Below are 23,273 nucleotides of genomic sequence, written 5' to 3'. Positions count from 1 at the left end.
AATGAGGTTGGAACTGCTTAAGCCACTAATATATTTATCAGTGAAGAGCAGTTGTTCCTTTTGGCTACCTCAGGAGCCAAGATTCTTGGTTTATATTAATACTAATATTTTTGAGACCTCTTAAAAATTATTGTTGATTCTCAAGAGTTCACTGATATTCCCTACTTATTCCTAATCTTCTTGCTTCATTTGTAGAATATAAATGGCATTCGAACAGAGGAGGTGGCTGCCGTGACAAAGGGGCCATCTACCAACCCTGACTCTGAATGGGATGGTCCCAAGCACTCAGTAATTCCTAGTAAGAGCCAAATGACCACCCCGTCGGAGTCTCCACAAAGCTTTGAGTTTGGCTCCCTTTCCATAAGCAGCAAGGAGACAGAAGAGAAGGAGCAGGGGGCAGCTGGCTATCTTGATGTTAAGGAAATGCCAAGAGGCTTCAGTGGGGAATGTATAGGAGTGGAGGAACAGGCCAGTGCCTTAAAGTTCTCAGTATCACCAGCTTCCTCTCAGCTGCAACTTGGTGAAAAAAAGGCAGAGAGTAGTGAAGAACATGTTACACCAGGAGAGCCACTTGGAAAGCAAAATGGATCATTTCATGACTCTCGTGTGGGTAACCAGTTCCCCACCCTCATTCGAAGTTTCCAGGTAGTAACCGATTCAGTGATGCAGGTCTAATGACTCACTGTGGGAGAGGGCCAGAATCTGTTCTGTGGAGGAGGTGGTGGTGGTGGTGAGGGCAGTCGCCTCTCTGCTTTTTTGAGAATCACAGAATAAAATCGAAGCCCTTGATTACTACAAATAAATTTATTCAGAGGAATTAACTCCATGGCTAGAAATGCTTTCTCCCCTGAGGACTTAAAACTCTTGGGGGTAAATTCCAGCTGCTTATCTTTATGAAGCTGATGTGAGTGGGTTCCTCTTTTCCTTGCTCAAGTATGGGCTATATAAAGAGGTGAATTTCTGAGACTTCTATGATGAAGAGCCATTAGTGTTTTGGGGCCATGCTCAAAAAATTCAAATATTTTTCGTTAAAAGATACAACTGATTTTTTTTTTTTTTTGAGATTTCAAACTCCAAACAATTATTTCTGTATTGCGGCCACATAGTATAGCCCACCACTCCCACTGACTCCACTCACAAGGGCTTCCATGCTCACAGGCACTAATCTCCTGTGCTAAGGTGGATGGCCACTTAACTTTATCACAATCAAATGGTAGTTTTAGGGTGATTTATAGTCTTTGGCAAGGTGAGCTGATGGACAAGAAGCCTTTGATATTCCACTAATGTTCATTCTTCGGAAATTCTGAGATTAATCACCAGGTGGTGGTAGAAGTGATGATTTTCTTTCCAGTTTTCCAAATACTGTTCCTTCTCAATAAATCCAAAGTGAATGTCTGACATTGATTTGAAAGAAGTTAATGAATTCCAAGATAAAGTATTCCAATGCCATTGCTATTTCATGTCCCATTTTTAGTTAGTGGAGGAAATGTGACTGATTTTCTTAATTACAATGGCACAGTCACAAGGACAAACAAAAGGGACTGCTATTTGGCAAACAGTTTTATATTCAAATTCTGAAGGTCAGTCTAAAGTGTTTTGTATCACTGATCATAACCGTCTGATCTTATAGCTTTCCATTAAGTATATGAAAATGATTACAGTAATGCTGTTTTTAAATATCCCTCATGATTTGACACCTTGTCAAGGCTACTTGGAATAGTGTCCAAGTCTTGGGCAGAGACTGAATTAGCCCTTTGCTTGATTAGAGCTATCACTTTGATCAGATCAATGTCAGAAGATTAGTTCTCCACAGCCTTCTGAAGACTCTGGTAACTCTGTTTCTTTACTGCTTCACAGCCTCCCCTGGTGAAGACTCAGACCGTCACCATCTCAGATACTGCCAATGCTGTGAAAAGTGAAATCCCAACCAAAGATGTCCCTATTGTTCACACTGAGACCAAGACCATCACTTATGAGGCTGCCCAGGTGGGACATGATGTGCTGTTTCAGAAGCAAAGACTAGAGTAAACACAATAAATAACCTTCATTCTTTAGAGTCTCTAATCATTTGCTGCAGGTAATGCTAGGCTTTTCTGGGGTGATTCTTTTTATTTATTTATTTATTTATTTATTTAAAGATTTTATTTATTTGATAGAAGGAGAGAGACAGTGAGAGAGGGAACAAAAGCAGGGGGAGTGGGAGAGGGAGAAGCAGGCCCCCCGCGGAGCAGGAAGCCTGATGAGGGGCTCCAATCCCAGGACCCTGGGATCATGACCTAAGCCTAAGACAGACGCTTAACCAACAGAGCCACCCAGGCGCCCCTGGGGTAATTCTTTTTAGAAGAGGTTACTAATCTAAGGACGTCCCAAAGTACTTCACTAAAAGCAAAGTTGTCTCACATCTGATTGCTTATATCCTCCACCCAATTCAGTTAGGGAAGGCGGTCTAGTGTAATGGTTCAGAACATGGGCTTCGGGTCACACAAACCTGAGCTCAGGTTCTGGCTTCTCCACTTACTCCAATTGCTACAAGTAATTGAATGTCTCTGAGCCTTGATTGCTGCCCCCCCATCTAACCCCCCCATCCATGATGTTAGTATCTGCCTCACGATTTTATTTTTTAAATTTTTTTAAAAAGATTTTATTTATTTGAGAGAGAGAGAGCATGAGCAGAGGGAGGGGCAGAGGGAGAAGCAGACTCCCTGCTGAGTAGGGAGCCTGACACAGAGCTCAATCCCAGGACCCTGGGATCATGACCTTAGCCAAAGGCAGACACTTTAACTGACTGAGCCACCTAGGCACCCCTGCCTCATGATTTTATTATGAAGATTATATAAGATATGACACTGTATGCACTTGACTTGAGCATCATGCCTGAAAGTGTAAATAAGTAACAGCTATAATATAATTTATGGGGTGCCTGGCTGGCTCAGTTGGAGGGGGATGCAACTCTTGATCTTGGGGTTGTGAGTTCAAGCTCCATGTTGGGTGTAGAGATTACTGAAAAATAAAATCTTTAAAAAAATTATTAAAATTTATTACAATTAAATTTAAAATCACACAAGAATTTAAGTATTTAAAATTTTTGTTTAAATAAAAATCCTCCTCCATTATTGTCAATTTGAATGAGCTAAGACTTGTTTTATGTTGAACTGTTTTTTTCCTTCCTTTTATTCGTAGAAGCCAAAAGTTGGAAAAAGCTTTCCCCCTATAAACTGACAAGCAAATATAAACAGATATTTGTTGAGCATTTATGTATTAGGCCAAAGAGACTAAAATCGGGTGAAGAGTTAGACAATGTGAGATTATATGAAAGGTTAACCATTCCTCTGAGGCTAGCGTAGTCAGGAAAATCCACTCTGAGGAGGCCACATTTGGGCCGAAGCCTGCATGGCAGGAACAAGGCAGCCGTGCGAAACTCTGGCTGAGTGATTTCACCTAAATCCTTACCGCTGATCCTCACACCATGAACTGGAAGACAATATCCCTTTCAGGAAATGGCGTCACTTGCCAATTAAGAGCATGTGCTTTACAATTAGAGTATCCTAGCTCAACCACATACTAGCTGGATAACTTTAAACAAATCGCTAATCTCTCTCCCCCTCTGTTTCTTTGGCTGTAAAATGGGGCTGGTATCATCTTCCAATGCAAGATTTGGGGGAGGATTCAGTGAAGTGATGTCTGTAGAGTGTTTGGTGCATTCGTGGATGCTCAGTCACTGTTAGTATGCTTCTCCCATCTCTCTTGGTCTAGAGTGTGGAATTTGGTAAATAATGAGGTTGCTTAAAAGTGTTTTAGCAGTGGTGATAAAGCAGCATCACTGAGGCAGTGATTTTTGGAAAATGATTCCTAAGGCTGTGTGCTGATTTTTTAAAGTAGGGGGATGCCTGGCGACAGGGATATGACTAGAGCAAGTCTGGGGAGCTGCTTATAAAGAACTGAAGTGTAGCTGGAGGAAATGAGAAGAAAGAGCTGTGTCAAGTCAAGAGAGACAGAAGTGAATGAATAGGACTTGGCAGTACAGGGGTTTGAAGAAGGAAGGAATAGGAAATAACTTTAAGATTGTGCGCGTCATTAACCAGAGGATGTAAGAGTTACTTTCATATGGTAGGAAACTCTTTAAATTGTTACTGCCATGGAAACAACCTAACTAGCCATCAGTAGGGAACAGGTTAAATACGTTATGGTATATCCAATTAGTATAATTCTGCGCAGATATTTAAAAAAGCTTCTGATGGGAATAATCTATCTGATAAATTAATAGATAAAAAAGCACGGTGAGGGGCACCTGGGTGGCTCAGTTAGGCGTCCAACTCTTGGTTTCAGCTCAGGTCATGATCTCGGGGTCATGAGACCAAGCCCTGCATCAGGCTCTGCACTCAGAGGGGAGTCTGCTCGAGATTCTTTCCCTCCCTCTTCTTTTGCTCCCTCCTTCTCTCTCGAAAATAAATAAATCCTTAGGGAAAAAAAAAAGCATGGTGGAATATGGTGTAATAATATGCTGTTTACAGGAGGGAAAGGGGAGGCTTGTATATGAATATATTATCTCCGAATGGGTACTCAAAAAGAAAACCCAAAAAGCAGTGGTGGCCTCTGATGAAGGGACTGGGACTACAGGACTGTGGTCAGGGGTGGGAGGGAGACTGACATTTCACCGTATTCTGTTTTGAAGTGAATTTTGTAGCATATAAATGAAAGTTGTTAGGACCAGGCTGCCCACAAAAGCCCACAAGGTTTGAGAGTAGCCCCTTAAAAAAAGGAAAAGGGAGCAGTCACTGTAAAATACACTCACATGTAAGAGAAGTGGAGAGGCAGCTTGATGTGCTGGGTAAAGCATGTGGGCTTTGGAGTTAGACTTGGATCTCAATTCCAACACTTGCTAGGTTTGTGACCTTTGGCAAGTCACTTAAACTCTTTGAGCCTTAGTTTTCTCTTCTGAAAAATAACTTTATAAGGCTATTAAAAGAAGGCTAATATTTGCCTGGCATATGGTAGGTAATAAAAAATGGCAGCTGTATTATATTGTTACATATCTACCTTTATTTCATTTTAACCAGGCTTGAGACAGTCAACCAAAATACACACGACTTCTTATTCATGCTAGACAGTGGCGCATAGTGGGGAAAGTACGAACTTTGGAATAAAATTTCCTGGGTTCGAACGCGCTCCATCACTTACTGGTGTGCGGTCAGGTTAATCACTCTGTGCCTCATTTCCCTCATTTGTAAAATGGGGCTAATAATAGCTCCACCTTATAGGGTTGTTGCAAGGAATAAAGTAATGTGCATTTCAAATTAAGTTGTCACCTCCATGGAAACAACCTAGATGTCCATCAATAGCGAACAAATTAAATAAATTGTGGTGCATCCAATTAAGGTAATTCCATACAGCTATGAAAAGCCTCTGATGGGAATAATCAGTATGATAACTGGTAAATAAAAAAGCATAATGCAATATGGGTGTAAATGATATCTAGAAAAAAATGTGCCTGGCACATAATAAACACCAGATAATTATTTGCTATTGTTGTTATTTATGTACGATAACTATTTCTGCTTCTGTTTTTAAATTGCCAAACAGGTTAGCCCAGGTACCTTTTTTTTTTTTTAATTATTCTACAGTTCCCACACTTTGGGGAATGTGGTGAGAGGAGGTGGGGAGCTGGAACAGGATTTTACTGTTTGTGTCTATGTGCGTGTGTGCATGCTTGAGGTAAAGCCCACCTATATGGAGGGAAGTGCACAGTTTTTAAGTGTTCCATTTGATTGATTTTTTTTAATGATGCCTACTTTTTTTTTAAGATTTTATTTATTTATTTGACAGAGAGAGAGAGAGAAGGAGAGAGTGAAAGAGAGAGAGAGAGCGCACAAGCAGGGGGAGCGGCAGGCAGAGGGGGAGGGAGAAGCAGGCTCCCCACTGAGCAGGGAGCTCCATGCAGGACTCGATCCCAGGACTCTGGGATCACAACCTGAGCCAAAGGCAGACGCTTAATCAACTGAGCCACCCAGGTGCCCCCATTTGATTGATCTTGACAAATATAAATACCTGTGTCACCAAGACACATTTGGGATACAGAACACTTCCACTGCTCTTGAAACTTTCTTCATAGCCTATTTTAGTTACTCCCTGCGCCTCGAGGCAGCCACTACTTTGATTTCCATAACCATAGCTTAGTTTTGCCTGTTCTTGGACTCCATATAAATGGAAGTATCCAGTAGTACAACTTTAGTGTCTGAAAATTTTTTTTAGGTTCATCAAAGTTATAAGAATCTGTAGTTTACTGGTTTTTATTGTTGAATAGTATCCCGTTGTACGAGTGTACCACAATTTGTTTATCCTTTCCTTTGTTGATGGACATTTGAGTTGATTCCAGTTTGGAGCAAATGTGAATAAAGCTTCTGGGAACATTCATGTGCAAGTCATTGTGTAGACATATGTTTTCACTTATCTTGTGTAAACACCTAAGAGTGGAATTGCTGGATCATAGGATAAATGGATGTTTAACTTTATAAACAACTGTCAAAGCCGCAGCACCATTTTGAGGAAACATTGGTTACAGGGTCAAAGAAAAGAGTCCACATGTGGGAAGAGTGTAAGTCAGAAATCATAACAATGTCTCCTCCATCTTCCATTTCTTCAGAGACAGAAAGCAGGGAGGAAGGGAGTCCCAGGGAGGTAGGAGAATATGATAGAGTCACCCATTTAGTAGAGGTAGAGCTCTTCAAAAAAGTTTAACCCTCCTGGCACATAAATTGATATTCTTATAACAATGTAGAAAGTACTTTTACTTCTGCAATCTCTTTAGATCTTCACAACCATGCCACGGTGGGGGCAGAGCTGTGTTACAGTACTGCCTGTTACAAATGAGAAAACTAAAGCTCAGAGATGTCAGAATGACTTGCCCGAGATCCCATCACTAGTTACATCTGAGCTGGGGTCCAAACCTCAGTCTACGGATGAGAAGTTTCTTGCCCTAAGTTCTAGTTCAAACACTGATTAGCTATAGAACCTTGACAAAATTATTTAACTTCTCTGGACCAACTATACAGCGAGGATAATAATAGTACCCACTTCAGATATTGGGAGGTGGAATTGAGGTAACAATTGCATCCTGTGCTTGGCACATAGTAGGAGTACAATAAATGTTCGTTGAGTTTGAATCTAAGGTAGGTAGGTGGGTCTGGGCCGAAGAAAGCATTAGTGTAAGATTTCAGTATCACAGTCATGCCCCCTCTCTTTGTTTGGTCTAGATTCTTACCTGGAAGGGAACTTAGCCAGAGACTCTTCTTCCTAATTCTCTTCTGCTCCTCCTCTCTCCCACCCTCTATATCTCAACGTTTTGCCTCAGTGAAATGTGCTTCTGCTCAGAAAAATGTTGGAGGCCTCTGCTTATAATACAGATTATAAAGAGGGCAGGAAAAGATAGTAATGTAACACTTTTTTTTTTACTGCGGGGTTCTTTTTGAAAAGAATTGCAATCCTCTAAATTTTTTCTGAGCCTGTGTGCAATCCCGGAACCAACCGGTCATTATTTTCTGGACAGCGTGTTGGCTCTGGGCAGCCTGCATCCTCCTAGTCTCCTCCGTTTCCCTCCCAGTCACAGGACTGTCGGCAGCTCTGAGTCCTGCTACCAGCCCAGTGGCTACTGATAACCATCTCTCTTCCTTTTTGCTAGTGTCCTTTCTCAGCCTGATCATAATACATTTGTTTTGGTCATAATATGGTGAGCTCTAGAGAAACAAGAAGTCGCCCCAGCCCTGTTCTCTGTATAGATTAGTTGCATAGCCCAGCATTCTAAATACTTTTAAACCCTCCCTAATCAGGATGGTCCATTTCAGTAATAGTTTCGTTGTCAGAAATGTCATTGAGGTATCATGTAGGTTTCCTCCCATGGTGTTGTCTTAAAGGGACATTTCTTGCCTCCTTGGTTCCAGGCTCCCATCTCAGTCTTCAAAGAAGATAGCCTGAGATTCCCTGGCCCCTTGAGCCCTGGCAAGCACCTTTCCCGGTCCTTTCTGGAAAGTTCTGCCCTATGATTCAGAACCTACCCACGTCTTAGCACACAAGAGCTTATACTTTTCCTGCCTTGGGTGATATGTAAAGAGCTTCCAGTTTGTGGAGAGGACAACTTCCACTTACAAGTTTTGAGTCCTTGAGCAAATCATCCGCCTTCTCTGGGCCTGAGTTTTCTTACCTGGGAGTGCTAATCAGTCTCTGCCTTTACTGTTTATTTCACAGGGCTTGTGTGGGCATCAAAAGACAATGTTTTGAAAGCCCTTTGTGAACTCTGAAATGTTGTACACACGTGTGCAGTCATTGCCGTTCCTTTTGGAACTGTGGCTGTAATCCTGCCTCCTCTTCCTGACCTGCTCCTGTCACTGACCCCCGTGCTAGGGAAACTGACCCATCCAGTGTTCTTAGAGGGAGCCTTGCTGCCGGGGGATTGTTTTCTTTATGAAGCGATCACTGTAAGGGAAGCGGGTTTTTGCTTTTGAATGTACAGCTGAAGAGCAAAGCTGCCTCCTGCCACATTTGCCCACAGGGCTTCCTGAGAGGCATGATGATGAGTTGCATTTTTTTCTGCAGACCGACGACAGCAATGGGGACTTGGACCCAGGAGTCTTGCTGACAGCTCAGACCATCACATCTGAGACCACAAGCAGCACAACCACAACTCAGATTACCAAGGTAACAAACCAGTTAGAACTTCCTTCTGGAATTCAGTGGCATGCCAAGCTTGCTGCCTCTCTCTGCAAGAAGGACCCTGGTCTAGAAGCAAGGGTTTTCAGCTCCATCCCTACCGAGCCAAATGAATCCAAGTGTCACAGGGGGAAAGGCTCTGCTGCTTCCCCAGCAGTAAAGCTAGGGGGACCCTGAGGGCACCCTTGCCTAGTTAGTAGTCTCATAAAGTCACCTGTGGCTGTTCTCTTTACACATCCACCTGTCTCTCTGGTCATTCCCCTATCTGGCTGTGGAGGTAAGTTTAAAAAGTCAGTTTAAGGACAGGTGTCATTGGTATTATTGTGCAACCATATTTTCCAAGTAAAAAATTAGAACTCAGGGCCCAACAAAAGTTTTTATATCACGTCCAGCATCAAGGCCATGGGAACTATAGTTTGCATGGTGAAATATTGGAATTATTAGAATATTGTTTATGGGGGCAAGCAGGAAAAATTATCTAAAATTGGAACTACTCCCTGAAAATCAGAGACAGTCCATGTTTGCTGCAGCACTAGAGGAAAATATATTTGCTTGTAAGTAAGAAATCTAGATTTCGGACCAAGCTCTGTTATCAAAACAGAAGACTGGAAGCTAGTTACTTAATGTGTCTAGACCTTGGTTATCCTCATCTGTCAATTAGGGAAACCTACCCACCCTGAGGGGATTACTTGAGGATCTTTTGATATCAATGATATGAAAGTGCTTGAAAATAAAGAGCCCAGTTTCAAGCTGCATCATAGTCTTCTGAGTTTCCTCTTGAAAATAATCAAAATGTACAGGAAAAGAGCAGAAAGAAACACCTGTCTGTTTTGTTTACTCACTGAATTTCTGTGATGTTTGGGAGGAAGAAAAAGGGAAAAATAGAGATTTGTGACTTTCCATTTTGCTTATTAAAGATTTTAGCAATCTACGGAAATAGAGGTGTGCTCATTTTAGCAGGTGCAGCCAAGAGTTTGGACAAGTGGGTAAGAAAGCTATTCTAGACAGCACCCAGCAGCAGGTGAAATTTTGGAGTAGAGCTTTCAGAATAATCTTTTATTGTTCCCCGCCCCCCTTCCTTCTTTCCTTTCTTTCTCATGTGACCACCTCTCTTTGGTTTCAGACTGTAAAAGGTGGGATTTCAGAGACCCGGATTGAGAAGAGAATTGTGATCACAGGAGATGCCGATATTGACCATGATCAGGTGGGACTGCCGAGGGGATTCTGGGCATGGAAGAGGTCCCTGGGAAGGAAGATGGATGGATATAGGAGTTGGCTTTCAGAAGACACCTCTGCCAGCTTCATCCCCAGGGACCCCCTGGGCTACTCTAGCGCCTAAATGAGAGGGATGAAGGGAATCAGACCACGGAGGCCTGTGGGATGGGGGCTGCAGGTGGGGGGAGCGTGAAGTGTAATAGAAAGAACATGGGCCTTAGACTCAAAAGGCTTGGGTTCAAATCCTAGGTCTCCCCATATTCTAGCTCTTAACTTCCTAGGCCTCTGTTTCCCCATCTTTAAGATGGGCGTTATGTCAACTTCCCCTCGAGGTGGTTGTGAGAGTCGTGGGATATGGGATGTATGGTGTGAGGGACATGGTAGGCTCTGGGTGGGTGGAGCCGTTGCTGTTCAGGGGATAGTGTGTACCTCAACCTGTGCTGGAGACAGAAGAAGATAGCAAGACAGAAGGAAGGGGTGATCCTTGTCCGCAGAGGGCTGTAGTGGCAGAGGGGGTGAGGGAAGCAGAGTGAGGTGGACTGCCTGCGAACAGGAGCCTTGACTTCAAGTCTGTTCTACATCTGTCACTAGCTTACTGTGTGACCTTGGGCAAACCACGCTACCTCTGATTCTTTATTGTCTCCTAAAAGAGAGTAGGTTGATCTAGATAATTTCTGGGCCCTTCTGAGCACTCAAATTCTCTGTTTCTATATTAATTAGGTGCTAATTGTGTGCTGCAAGCAATTAGCAAATAATAAGGTCAGGATTAATGCTCCCAGTTCTCTGCTGGATGAGGTTGGAACAGTAAAGCTGCAGAGAAGAGGGGGTGGAGGGACTGCATGCAAATGCTTCTGGAATCATTGACAGCAGTGCTGGAGCAATAATTCCGTGGCCTTTATGCTGATACGTTGAGTGCCTAAAAAAAAAAAAAAAAAAAAGGAAGCCTGAGCCGCACTGCTGGCGGTTCCCTTGGTAGCAGGGTTGAGACTCCCAGCTGAGAACTCAGGCTCAGGGTCCCGGCAACAAGGCTGAAAAGCCCAAGTGCAGCCTGTTAGCCCCCAGCTAAGTAGATCCTGCTGTGCTACCAGCCTGCACCCACCTACTTGGTCTGGTTGATTTGAGCCCCAACTGTGTGCTCAGTCGGTGCTGGACAGCAAGAGCTGTGGGACCGGAAGGTGTTTGGGTTTAGAGTGAGACAGCCTTGGGTTGACTCTTGATGCCGCAACTTACTGGTTGTGTGCCCTTGAGCAAGTTATTTTACTTCTCTGAGCTGTAGTTTTGCCACCTGTAAAATTAAGATAATCATAGGTTTCTTTCAGGGTGGTTGTGACAAACACACTTGATAGCTCAGAGATGCTGCTATGTCCCTCAGTTCTCCTGGGTATGAGGGCTACATGGAAGGGCTAAGAGGTGGCATACTGTGGATGGGTGGAGAGGCACTTAGTCAAGAAGTTGTGTGGTGCAGGCTTTCATTGAGAGATCGGTGTAGGCCAGAGTAATCAAAGAGAGGGCTTGGGCTGGGCCTTGACCCACGATTGGTGGGGTGGGCAAAAAGGATCAGGGACAATGACTAGGGGCCTATAGAGGTGGCACTTCTAAGAATGGCTTTCATGGAGTCAAGAGACCGAAAGAGGAATTTCCCTACTAGAAGTAGTTCTTTAGAGCCAGGGTCAACAGTCAGGTGGTCAGACCTAGCTAGAATCCCCATGTCACCATTCCCAAAGGCTCTTCCACCTTGGTGCTGTGAGCTTGAGGCTCAGAGACTTGCTGCACAATGAGAGAAGTGGTGTCACTGCTCTCACTTTCCCTCGGCATCATTTAGCTTTTCTGAAATGATCGAAACTCCTCCAGGTGTTAATACAGGGGCTCCCCGAAACTAAAGGACAGTGTAGTGAAGAAGAAAGCCTTATAGATTTAAGTTAAAATCCCTGCTGCATTACTTACTAGCTGTGAAACATTAACCACTTTATTTACCCACTGAACCTCAGTTTCCTTGTCTATAAAATGGAAACAATGAGGGGCGCCTGGCTGGCTCAGTCGGTGGAGCCCCTGATTCTTCATCTCGGGGTCATGAGTTTGAGCCCCACATTGGGCACAGAGCTTACTTTAAAAAAAAAAAAATGGTAACAGTGCTACTACCCTAATTCATTTAGTTGTTCTGAAGAGGTGGCTCAGTTGGTTAGGCGTCTGCCTTCGGCTCAGGTCATGATCCCTGGGTCTTGGGATGGAGTCCCGCATCGGGCTCCCTGCTCAGTGAGGAGCCTGCTTCTCCCTCTCCCTTGGCTGCTCCCCCTGCTTGTGCTCTCTCTCTGTCAAATAAGTAAGTAAAATCTTTAAAAATAAAATAAAGTGAAAAGATGAAGATCAAGTATATAGTAATAATAATGTGCCTAGGCCAGTGCATGGCATGTAATAGGCCGTCCCCCACTTCCTCACTTACTTCCCTCCCTCTTAGCCAAAGAGATCTCTTCCTTTTTGTAGCATGCTTCTTTAGTTCCCTCTTCTGTTCTGAACTTCCCGGTGACCCTACGTTGAACACAGATTTTGCTTTGTCCTTCAGGCTCACTTCTTGAGTGAATCCTCTCAAACCCACCCAGCAGGTACAGCTATCACTCCTGAAGTCCCTTTATGATTGCTGGGCTAACCTGTTTGGCAAGATAAAATATGTCTGCTTAAAGACAACTCTAGGGCGCCTGGGTGGCTCAGTTGGTTAAGCGACTGCCTTCAGCTCAGGTCATGATCCTGGAGTCCCGGGATCGAGTCCCACGTCGGGCTCCCTGCTCTGCGGGGAGTCTGCTTCTCCCTCTGGCCCTCCCCCCTCTCATGTGCTCTCTCTCTCAAATAAATAAATAAAATCTTTAAAAAAAAAAATAAAGACAACTCTAGCCTTCCTTGTCTCTGTGTTTTCAGTCCAAGAGCCTCCCTCTTCAGGATAGGGGAAGGAAGGCTGTTATCAACTCGCTTAGCCTAAATGCTGCCTTGGTAGCGCAGACAGAAAGATTGAATTTGCCAGAGAAATGATAACCTGAGACCCCTGCCTTCCTTCACCAGTCAGGCTGCTCTCTGCTTCACGGGCATGGTTTCTGTCTTTCTCAGGTCCTTGTACAGGCCATCAAGGAGGCAAAGGAGCAGCACCCAGACATGTCAGTGACCAAGGTGGTCGTCCATCAGGAGACTGAAATCTCTGAGGAATGACCTCAGGTAAGGGCTATTCTTGGTGGGGGGAGGGCGTTCACTGTCCCAGCCTCAGAGAGCCCTGAATAGGAACAGCGCCCAGAGGTGTCCACGCTGGGACTTAACCTAAGTGAAGGCTCTCTGCTGTCACAGGTATCTCTTGAGTCCAAACCTGAGAGGGCCAGAGGAGAACAAAACCAAGAAAAGCAGAACCTAGTGGTCTAGAAATGGGGGCTTGGGGCATAGAGGAGAGAGGGCTGAAGCTCGGAGGCCAGACTCGAAAATTGGAAGCAGGTAGCTGCTTTTGGGGAGCCAGGAATCCAGATAAATTTACGCCTAGAAGTAGTTTACAAGTGACTCAAGCCATCAATCACCAGGGGGCCTGGGCTCCTCAGTACAACTGCTCAGGGCCTGCTTGGCACCTGGGACTGGGTGGCTGTCTCCCTTTACAGGATTTAAAAAGTTTGCCTTCTTTCCTCTTAGGAACTATCCTACCCCAACTCCCTGCCTGTCTCCCACCCAAGAGAAAACCAGCAAAATGATAAAGAAGCTTACCTGCAATAGTCAAGACATCAGGCTTTCACAATTACTCTAAACCACCAGAAAATTAATTTCGTTTTCTATTTGGAGTTTATACTGAGAGAGTCTTCTAGACATTGCTGATTCTTTTAATACCTTTTTCTATATTGTGATACCAGAAATTGTTCAACTTTTCACTCTATGGACTGTTTTTAAAGAGCTTTTTGTTTTTTTATGCGGTGGTTTGTAACCCCTTCAACCTAGCCTCTCCCCATTTATTTCCAACCCAGATACTGACAGGTCTACAGAATTCTTGAGGAAATCCTCCAGAGACTCTGTCAGCTGTGTTGGGGGCCAAAGCCAGCTTAATGGGGCGTCCCTGCTCCTCCCCTAGTTTTATACCCTTTCGACGTCAGCAGAAACTTCATGAACCAGCCCTTTCTCAGAGCCAACGATGTGACTTTACCATGTGAGGCAGGGCACCTGTCCTGATCCGCAGACCCCAGGGAGACATCCCTGCCCTTCTGTTGAGGGTGGTTTTGGTGAGGCAGAGATCTCTGCTAAGAATGTAGTATTGTTTTTCCTTCTTTCCTCCTGTTCGTTCTTTTTGGAGCTTCTTTAGATCAAAGACGTGAGAAGTTGTTTCAGATATATCTGATACTGTGAATGTTTGAACTGAACAAATCTGTGGCCTTCACCTTTCTGCCCTCCTTCCCCTTTTACCTCATCAGAAGCAGTGGCTCTGCTAAGTTCTCCCCCCACTTCCCATCTCAGGAGACCAAAACTCACACAAAAATAGGCACTTTTGGCCAAAAGCTCTAATGGCACATTTTTTGTAGTGATTTGGGCAAGGAAAGTTGATGAAGTTAAAAAAAAAAAAAAAAAGAGGTTTTCTAGTTCTGGGAATGTGCACTTCACACAGGGGAATGGCTGAGTTTACCTCAGTCAGATCCCGCTAAAAAGTATTTCCAGGTGACCGACCCTGGGCCTTTTTCTTTAATCGTGGGATGACCAGAAATGTGACTCGGAGAGGAGGCTGTGTTCCTTGACCTTTCTTCTCCTGACCAGTACCTGCCTGCAGACACCCTTCTGGAGCAAGAGAATTGACTTTTAGGGGCCATCCTTCCCACAAAACCCCACGTGACAGGGAGCACAAACACCAGCTCTGCTCATTCCCACTCACCATCTGAGGTCTGTCGGGTGTTGTAGGCTTGATTTTTGTGGTGGTTGTGGGTTTATTTTACTTCTAATTTTTTTTTTTTTTTTTTTTTTTTTTTTTTCTTTTTAAACAGGTTTGGTTTTTTGGCCGGTGTTGTCTTTTTTTTTTTGGTGGTGGTGGGTTTTTTTTTCTTCTTTTTTTTTTTTTTTTTTTTTTTTTTTGCTTGGTTTTGAAAATGGGACTGACTGATGAGCCCAATTCCACCATTCTTGGTAGATCTGGGGGCATTTTTATTCAGTAGTGCTTCTCTAATCTTCCAGCTGGCTTCCCACAAACACATCTGCCTGGAAGTTCTTAGAATCGTATGGTGGGACAGAGGTGGACTTCATGAGAATAGACGGCAGGTCACATTCAGCAGTCTCTGGGGGCTCAAGAGCCGTGAGCGAGAGAGAAAAGTCTAAAACCTCTGCTCCCCACAGTGGGAGCCAGCCACATGTGTCCAAAGACTGGCTGAGTCTTGTTTTAGACAGACTCAGTTGGTTTGAACTGATTTCAGATGTGTGCATTTTGTGCATTTTTCGTTTAGTACTTCTGTGAGCCTGCTACTAACCACGAGGCAGCTCTCTCTGGAGAGGGACAGGAAGAGCTCAGGTGGGGCGCGAGACTGGCCTGGGGGAAAGGATCATCCTGTCTCAGGAGCAGACTTCTGGCCTGTGGGCATAGGGTCGGAAATGGTGGGGCTTGCTTGTTGGTGCCTAAGCCTGGGCCGTGCTGCCAGGAGTGGTAATGAGGTTGGGAGTCCAGCTCACATCAAACAGCGTGTGACAGGAGCTTGCTTTCCAGTGGTTGTCCTGCTCAAAGAGCTACCAGCTCCCAAAGCGGACAGCTGTGGAATGAAGAGGGTGGGGGTGAGGAAGCGGGCCCAGCGTGAGCGTCACAAACCGGGCCCACTGAGTTCTTGCTGTCCACACCGCTGACGGGGGCCTGCACGCCCCCTCGACTCTGTCACCAGCTCACCGTGCTTGTCTCTGCTTCCTTCACTCTAAGTTGGGCCAGAAGATCTCAAATGCCCTTCCAGCGCTGAGAAGCCACAGATTTGGACAAGCTAGGAAGAGGGTGTCCTTCCAAGACTCTTCCCCTGTCCTCCCGCTCTGGGAACAGATGTGGGGGTTTGACAACTGTTTGGATTTTTTTTTCTTCCTGCAGTTGTGTGTGCATTTGTGTGTGTGTGTGTGTGTGTGTGTGTGTGTGTGTGTGTGTGTGTGAAGAAAAACAGATTCTGTCCAGGTGGAAATGGTGAAGAGGGGAGGAGAGAGCTTCATTTCCAGGGTCAGAGACTTGGCAGCCGTTTTCCTGAAGTGACTCAGACACACCACAGTGACAACTCTCACTGCAATTTTATTTTTATTTCACTTGAGAAGACTTCCTCCAAGCCACACGAGGTCTCTGCCACCCACCCACCCGCCCGCCCACCCGCCAAGCAGGACCTAAAAAGCCAAGGGCCCACAGAACCTGGGTGCAGGGACCTCTCGGAGCCTCCACGCCCGCCTGCCCAGGCCCACCCATCGCATGTTCTGCAGGCAGCTGAGGGGGAGGGGCCCCAGCCGCCCTGGGAAGTAGAACCAGAGCTAAGGCCTGACTGACACCAAGGAATGCTCCTGGGAAAGATCTGCCCAGGATCTCAGCCCCAGGCTGGTGGTTTTTACAAATCTTTCTGAAATGTATTATTTTGGTGACAAAAATGAAGGAGCTTTGTAAATTTTTTTAAAATTATGAATCATGTCAAGTAGTTGTTTACATTTCTTGACAAAATAGGAACTATGGCAGCAGAATCAAATTGGCAAGATCCTTAGATTAAAAAGGCAATAATTAGGTCTGCTGTTTTGGCCTTTTGTAGTAAGAGAAGTGGTGTAGTGTTTAGATACGTGTTTGGTCTTGCTTCTTGTATTGCATTTTTCAATAAACTAAAAAAACAAAAACAAAAATAGAACTGAATGTGTGACAATTGATCAACTTTTAAAGTTCTCTTCTCCTACCAGCAGTCTGGGAAAAGTTCCACATGGGTAAGGGAGACTCAAATTTTTGACCCTAGAAAAGACCCTTTTCTAAATTAAGCTACCCACATTGGCCGAAGTGCAGCTTCAACGCTGTATAAAAGGAGAACTGGCAGATGCTTTTTGCCAGTTGGGGGAGATTTTGCAGCACAGGCCATGACGAAGGAGAGAAGGGGGCTTCTCAGACCTGTTCAGGGAGGGGCCGGACCCTCCGGAGGAAGGCTTTGGCAGTAGTGTAGCCCTAGGGGGTGTACCCTGCATGGCTGAGGGGAGAGAGGGGCTGAGGTGGTGGGAGTTAATGCCTCAGCCCCCATCCCAGATGGCAGTGGAGGGTCTCAACTCTACCCCATTGCCCATCTCCCCTAACCCCACAACCGGTACTACCGTGGAGGGAGCCTGGCCCAGCCTGTAACATACCAGCCAACCTACCTTACAAGTCTTAGGGGTCCTTGCCCACCACTTTGGATCTGCCGAGACACCTGCTGTATCTCCCAATCACCCTGACCTGGACCTCCAGCTGCCTCAGGTACCTGTCCAAGGCTAAGGCCACTTTTGGAGGGTTAAAGAGTTCCCGAGGCCGAGTCATGCTGGTCTCCAGACTCCACATGAAAACATTCACTCCAGCTGATTGAACCCTTGTGCAGTTGGCATTTCTCTGCCGACATGCAAGTCAGGATGCCTTAGCAGCTGCTGGGGCCAGAGCATCCGTCTCCGGTCTGGGAAGTGACTGATGCATCTACTAGACTTTGGGACTTCTGGTCCTGTTACCACGGTCCATGCTGCAGCCCTCTTAGCAGGCTGTCTCCTGCTCTTCAAACCCGCGCTCCCAAGTTCCCTCCTCCTTCCAACTTGGCATAACCCCCCAGACTGATGCGGTCCAGCCGTGGCCAGCTCCGGTGAGCACAGTCTCGAGCCGCTGGGGCCCCAAGCAGGAGCTCCCCGAGGCCCAGATCCAGAGACTTGGAATGTTCAATGCAGGAACCAGAGGGCTGCACGGTGATAATCACATGGCCAGTCTGGGTCCGTGGACCCCAGGGTGGGGGCAGCCCCGGGCCCTTCAGCGGGTAACTGTTGAGCAGGGCAGGTAACCCCAAGCGAGGATTAGCAGGCTCTGAACGCAGACTCCGCACTGATGGGACGGGTGAGGTACCCCGACGCGGGGACAGGTCCCAACTTTCTGGCTCTGTGCAGCCCATGGCTCCGGGAGTCCTGGGTCCGGGGCTGGGGAGGAGGGCGCAGTCCCAGCCGGGGCCGTCAGGGGGCCGGAGCGCCTGAGCCCGCAGCACCCCCTGGCGAAGCCGTCGCGTCTCCAGGTCGCGGTTCTCGTAGAGCAGCGTGTTGGCGCAGATGAACACAAACAGGCCGACGCCCATGACCACGGGCCCAAGGAGCCGCAGCCGCTCGTGCGGGCCGTGGCCCCGGCCGGCGCCGCGACCCTCGCGTCGCAGCTCGCTCAGGGGGGGCGCGCTGGCATTGGCAGCGCGCGGCCCTGGGACCCCGGCGCGGTGCGGCCAGTAGCCGGCCACAGCGATGCCCATGCCCACCAGGACCACGAGCGCCCCCAGCGCCGCGAACGCCCCCGACGGCGAGCGCAGCCGCAGCCGTGCCCGCACCCGCAGAGGCTCGGGCGGGGAGCGCGGGCGCCGGCGGCGGCCCAGGCGGCGGCCCAGGCGAGAGACGCGGCCCTCCGGGCTCCTCCGCACCTCCCCGCAGTCTCCAGGGCTCCCGGATGTCATCTCGCCGTCGTCTGGGCGCTCTGCGGAGAGATGGGAGGCAAGGACTGAACCGACGGGCCTTGGGTCAGAGCGCCAGATTGGGAGGCAAGATCCGGCTGCCTCGCCCAGGCCGCTTGGAGATCCCTGGCGGCCACCCCCGGATTTTCCCCGGCCTCGAGGCGGGGAGCCGCCCCCGCTCGGGTTTTCCGCAGCGGAGCTCCGAGCCAGGGACGCGCGGCAGAAGCCGGACTTGGCCAGACCCGCGGGCGGAGAGGAGGGAGGGGGGCGCGGACCGCTACCTGGCGCATCCGCAGCTGCGGGGCTCCGGCCGCCTGCACCCTTTTCGCCAGCCCGCCGACCCCGGGTCTCGGGAGGTGTGCGGGCCCCCGGCAGTGGCGTCTCCAGGGTAAGTCCCGCCCGGGATCGACCTCACCCCCGCACGCGGGTGCACCGTAGTAAAGGAGGGAGGGGGCACTCAGACCGCCCGGGTCAGCTGGGGTCGCTCGCGGGCCCCACCTCCCCCCTACTGCGCTTTACATACCGCACCGGAGGAAGGAAAGGGTGTCACTGACTCCAGCCTTTTCCTGCCCGCCCCCTCCTTCAGACCTCCTCAGCCTGCACTGAAGCTGCAGCAGGAGAGACTTGAGCTAGACTCCGGGAAGACCGTTCTGACCAAGACCAGCGGCAGACTTTGCCCAGGATGGCTTTCAACTCCGCGTAGAAGAGGTCTCCCCTCCCCCAGCGGCCGGGCAGTGGCCAGGGCAGGAGGCAGGGGGCTGCAGGTGCTGGGCTGGGGGCCCTGTGGGGAGAACTCCCCCCAGCTCTCCCGTCGGCCCGGGCAAGGCTGTTCCCAGGTTGCAGCGTTTCCAATTCGAGCTCCTCGGGATGAATCATCCCCCTTTCCCGCCGCCTGTCCTCCTTTCCGGCCTCCTCCACCCGAGGCCTCAGTGGCCCGCGTCCCGGACGGAGCAGCACCGCCCCAGCACCTCAGGCCGCCCCAGTTTGGGCCGCCTGGCTTCAGCCCTTCCTGTTCTGGGGCCTAAGAACTGAAGCCGGGCCGGGTGAGGAGTAGCTGGGCTGTGTGTGGTGTGGCCCCCACGGAAGGGAGGTGTACAGTGTAGGAGGAAACGGGGGCCCCAGTCCAGACGCCCTGGACCGCAGGGGAGGAGGGCTAGGACCTCGCTGTCCAGTGGTGCGTCTTCACTCCCCCAGTCTGGTTTCTAAACAGCTTCAGCGCTGGAATCCGTGCCGAGGCCCCAGGAAGAAGGTCTTGCTACCCGACTCACTCCCCATCCGCACCCCGAAGCTCAAGGCACGACACCCCATCCCTGCCTCCGACAGAAGTGCCAAAGGCCCAGGGCCTAGCACGGAGCCGCAAAGTCTACGGCGTCCAAAGCCTGATTGTCACAGATGGAAACTGCGGCCCAGAGAAGGCAGAGCCCCCTGCCGGGGTCACACGAGGAAGGGGCTCCCCGGGACCCGACGCCGGGCCTCCGGACCCTAGCTAACGCTGTGCTCTTCCCGGCACAGCTACGGGAGCGTCCTGGGAGGAGGCAAGGGCCGTTCCCCGGTCGTCTCTGAATGTGGAGCCTTTTCCCCAGCCCGAAACCGCAGAAGTGACCACCGCGCCCCAGGCCAGAACTGGTGCCCCAGCCCCAACTCCGGAAAAGTCGCCCGGAGCCCCCGCGCGTCCCTGCGGGGAGGGAGGCGGAGGCGTGCGGAGAGACGGGCACACACGTAGAGACCCCGACTCTGGAGGGCGTGAGTCCACGCTGGGACCGCAGGGGGGCAGAAACTTGGAGCCACAGTCGGAAGGTCTCAGGCCGCGGGAAGTTGCTCTGGGCCGGGTCCCTGGCGCTCTGGGGTCCCGCCTCCGCCCGCGCCCACACGCCGCCCCGGGGGAAAGGGCGGACCGGGCTCCCGCCCCCCAGGGCCTTTCCGGAGGGAGGGGCCAAACAAAAAGTTGAGGAAAGTGGAGGGCGAACCCGGGGCCCTAGTTTTGCTCACCTGGCGCCGCCGCGCCGGGACGGGTCCTGATCCGAGTCCGCCCGCCGCGGCTCGGGGAACTGCCGCGGTCTCCTCGGAGTCCTGGCCCCCTGGCCCCGCCCCCTTCCCAGGCCCCGCCCGGCACCGCCCAAGCCCCGCCCCCCGGGAGCCCAGGGGACTGACTGGCTAGCACCCCGCCAGGCCCCACCGCTGGAAGCAGGCAGCAGCTCGGGTCTGAGGGTCGCAGGTAAGCGCTGTGTGCTCGCCTGGTGACTCGGAGGATCCGGGGGCCCGAGTCCCCAGTTTGTGTCGTTCGCAGAGGCCTGGGAGGACCACCTCTTCCCACGTGGGTAAACTGAGACCTGGAGCTGGAGAGCCCTGACCGGCTCCGCAGCGAGCGCGCAGACAGGATTTTCGAAGCCCGCACGCCCTCCCGCGCCTGTCTGAGCCCCTCATTCCAGGCGCCCGGGAGAGGACTCGCGGGGGCGTCTGTGAGAGCCCACTGCTGCCCCGCGCCGTCCGGGTTGCTCCCCGGAGGAGGCGGCCGGGTCCCTGCTCCGCCCGCCCCCCAGCCTTTCCCCTCCATGATCCTCACTGCCTTCACCTGGAAAATGGGCTTAATGGTGTCCGCCTCACAAGAGGCGAAAATCCAGCGTTGGGGGCGGGTACCCGACACGGGGCGCAGCCCCGGTAACCCCGCGAGCGCTCAGTGAATAGGAGCCCGCGGCAGGGGTGGAGGCGGCGGGGCTGAGCCGCCTCTCAGAGCTGAGTGAGTCTAACGGAGGGTCACGGGTCCCGCCGGCCTTCCCTCAGAAGATGCGCCCCATCTGGAGTGGGGAGGCGGCGTCGGCCTCCAACGCCGAGGCCCTGGGGGCGCCCCCCGCCGCGGGCCTGACCGGGCCGCCCAGCTCTCGAGCCCCGCCCGCCCCCCGAGGCAGGAATGCGGAGAGGAGCGAGGGGGTCGGCTGGCGGCCCAGTTTCCATGATGCGGGGGGCGGGCTCGGAGGAGGAGGAGGGGTGGCGCGGGCGGCCGGCCAGGCTCCGAGCCGGCCCCCCCCCCTCCCCGGGCCCTCGCAGCGCGGGCCCCTCGGGAGGAATTTCCGGCCTGGGATTGATTATAACCCGTCCCTCCCCCGGCCGTCAAGACCCCCCGGCCCGCGGGGGAGGGGGAGGGGCGGTAATGAGACCCGGCTGTGCGCCCGGGGCGGGGAGAGGGGAGCTCGAGGAAGTCGCCGGCCTGGGCCACCCCACCTCGCAGGGGTCACACGGCGCGGCTAGGCCTCGAACCCAGCTCGGCCGAGGAGACCGGGGGTGGCCTCAGCGCCCCGGGAGCTCCTTGCCCAGCCCTCGGGGACAGGCATCCCTGGGAGCGACCGAGGCCACCCCTGGTGGCGGAGCCTCCTGAGGGACCGACCGTGAGGCTACCGGCCTCCCGCGGAGCGGATGGGGCCGAGCCAGGGGGTCGTGTAGGGTCGGAGAGCCAGGCCGGGGTTGCCTTCCTGCCCCCGCGTGGGGCTGAAAGCTCCTGCGGCCTGAACTCGAGAGAGAAGTCCCTCCGCTCTGCGCCTGGGCTGTGGTTCAGGCTCCACTGAGGCGGTGGCCTCCTTCCTGTCCCCTCCTGCCACCTCCTTTGCTCGAGACCCCCAGTCGACTTCCATTCCCGCACATCGACCCCTCTACGCCCCCCACCCGGCCCTCGGGCACGCCCACCTACCGCTCGCTCGACGCCCCACCCGACGTCGTCTGCGGCCCTGTCCCCCGTGGCTGCTTTTCCTGGGGACACCACCTCGAGGCCAAAGCGCGGACAGTCTCCCGTCTTTGTCCTTGCGACGCCACCGGCCCTGGCCTTTACCGCTTGCTCTGCCTGCCCCTCCCGACTTTTCTTCCTCTGGGCCGCCTCTGCCCTCCCCTGACGTTGGGGCTCCGCGGGGCTGGGCCCACAAGCCCAGCCTCACTTTCAGCAACCAGACACCTCCCCAGAAGGGTCCCTGCTCCGAGCGATCATGGCCCATTCCTACTCCTCCTGTTCCCCGCCCTGTGAAAGACCCCACTGCCCACCAGAGGGCCACGAACACGGCGGGGGGAGGGGGTGTCACCTAGGCTCCTTCCTCTCCCCCATACCCGCCAATCTCCCAAGCCCTGTGCATCCTCTTTGGATCCCCAATTAGCTGCCTTCTCCCCTGGACCTAAACCACCCACTCACTCTGCTTAAAACCCTCAGTGGCTCCCGAGCGCTGTCCGAATGGAGCTTAAAATCCCTTCCCGTCCGCACACACTGGCTCCTGCCCCCCCCCCTCCCTCCCCTGGTAGCTGAACTTGTTCTCATCCCCATATTTGTGCTCTGGCCTTGGGGCTTGGCAGGAACTCCCACTCCCCATCATCCCCTTGGTTCTTTCCGGTCCTTCAGACCTTATCTGCACCTCCCCTGGGCCCCCAGGGCTCTTCAGCCTCGCCCCTCCCCACCCGGCCATTATACACCCTGCCCCGAGCTCTCCTTTGCTCTGCTCACAGAACTGAAATCCGTGTTTGGGATTTGCGCCTAGATCCTGTGTCCCCTCTGAGGGGAGGACTGGGTCTGTCCTGCCCCTCCCTGAGCCCTGGCCCTCCACTGACCTGTGTCTCCCCCACCCTGGGGGTCCAGCCCAGACAGCAGGAAAGGACTCAGCTCCGAGTCTGTTTCCCCATCTGCACAAAAAGCGGGGACTGATACTTAACCTCCCGGTGCCTTTGAAGCTTAGGTGAGAGCACAGA

The 23,273-nt window shown here is 51.0% G+C and overlaps 2 protein-coding genes across 21 annotated transcripts in view; one reads left to right on the top strand and one right to left on the bottom strand.

The window, feature by feature from the left end:
* The window catches only part of EPB41 (erythrocyte membrane protein band 4.1), a 203,040-nt gene extending 188,155 nt beyond the window's left edge, over positions 1–14,885 (top strand). For 11 of the 17 annotated variants that reach the window (XM_073903077.1, XM_073903069.1, XM_073903072.1 and 8 more), the window contains 6 exons: positions 196–645; positions 1,858–1,986; positions 8,587–8,688; positions 9,824–9,904; positions 13,012–13,116; positions 13,573–14,885. In XM_073903077.1, the coding sequence (XP_073759178.1) occupies positions 196–645; positions 1,858–1,986; positions 8,587–8,688; positions 9,824–9,904; positions 13,012–13,110 (861 nt within the window). In that variant the 3' untranslated portion in view covers positions 13,111–13,116; positions 13,573–14,885. The remainder of the gene's footprint in view (positions 1–195; positions 646–1,857; positions 1,987–8,586; positions 8,689–9,823; positions 9,905–13,011; positions 13,117–13,572) is intronic. The other 6 variants (XM_073903074.1, XM_073903076.1, XM_025856028.2 and 3 more) reach the window with 2 other exon arrangements.
* A 1,353-nt stretch (positions 14,886–16,238) lies between these two features.
* On the bottom strand, positions 16,239–22,529 carry TMEM200B (transmembrane protein 200B). 4 transcript variants are annotated; one of them, XM_073903059.1, is made up of 2 exons: positions 22,237–22,529; positions 16,239–18,577 (listed from the first exon to the last, which is right to left on the bottom strand). In XM_073903059.1, the coding sequence occupies exon 2, from the start codon at positions 18,555–18,557 to the stop codon at positions 17,634–17,636; it is 924 nt and encodes a 307-aa protein (XP_073759160.1). In that variant the 5' UTR covers positions 18,558–18,577; positions 22,237–22,529; the 3' UTR covers positions 16,239–17,633. The 4 variants fall into 4 exon arrangements, with proteins under 4 accessions (XP_073759160.1, XP_025711826.1, XP_073759162.1 ...); XM_025856041.2 differs by lacking the exon at positions 22,237–22,529 and adding an exon at positions 20,544–20,644; XM_073903061.1 differs by lacking the exon at positions 22,237–22,529 and adding an exon at positions 19,078–19,218.
* Positions 22,530–23,273: the final 744 nt, after the last annotated feature.

Source organism: Callorhinus ursinus, unplaced genomic scaffold, assembly GCF_003265705.2.
Source record: "Callorhinus ursinus isolate GAN/ISIS: 27379988/994484 unplaced genomic scaffold, GSC_fseal_2.0 scaffold18, whole genome shotgun sequence".
Taxonomy (NCBI): Eukaryota; Metazoa; Chordata; class Mammalia; order Carnivora; family Otariidae; genus Callorhinus; species Callorhinus ursinus.
The sequence above is the reverse complement of the archived record's forward strand: the minus strand, read 5'-3'. Positions and strand labels throughout refer to the sequence as shown.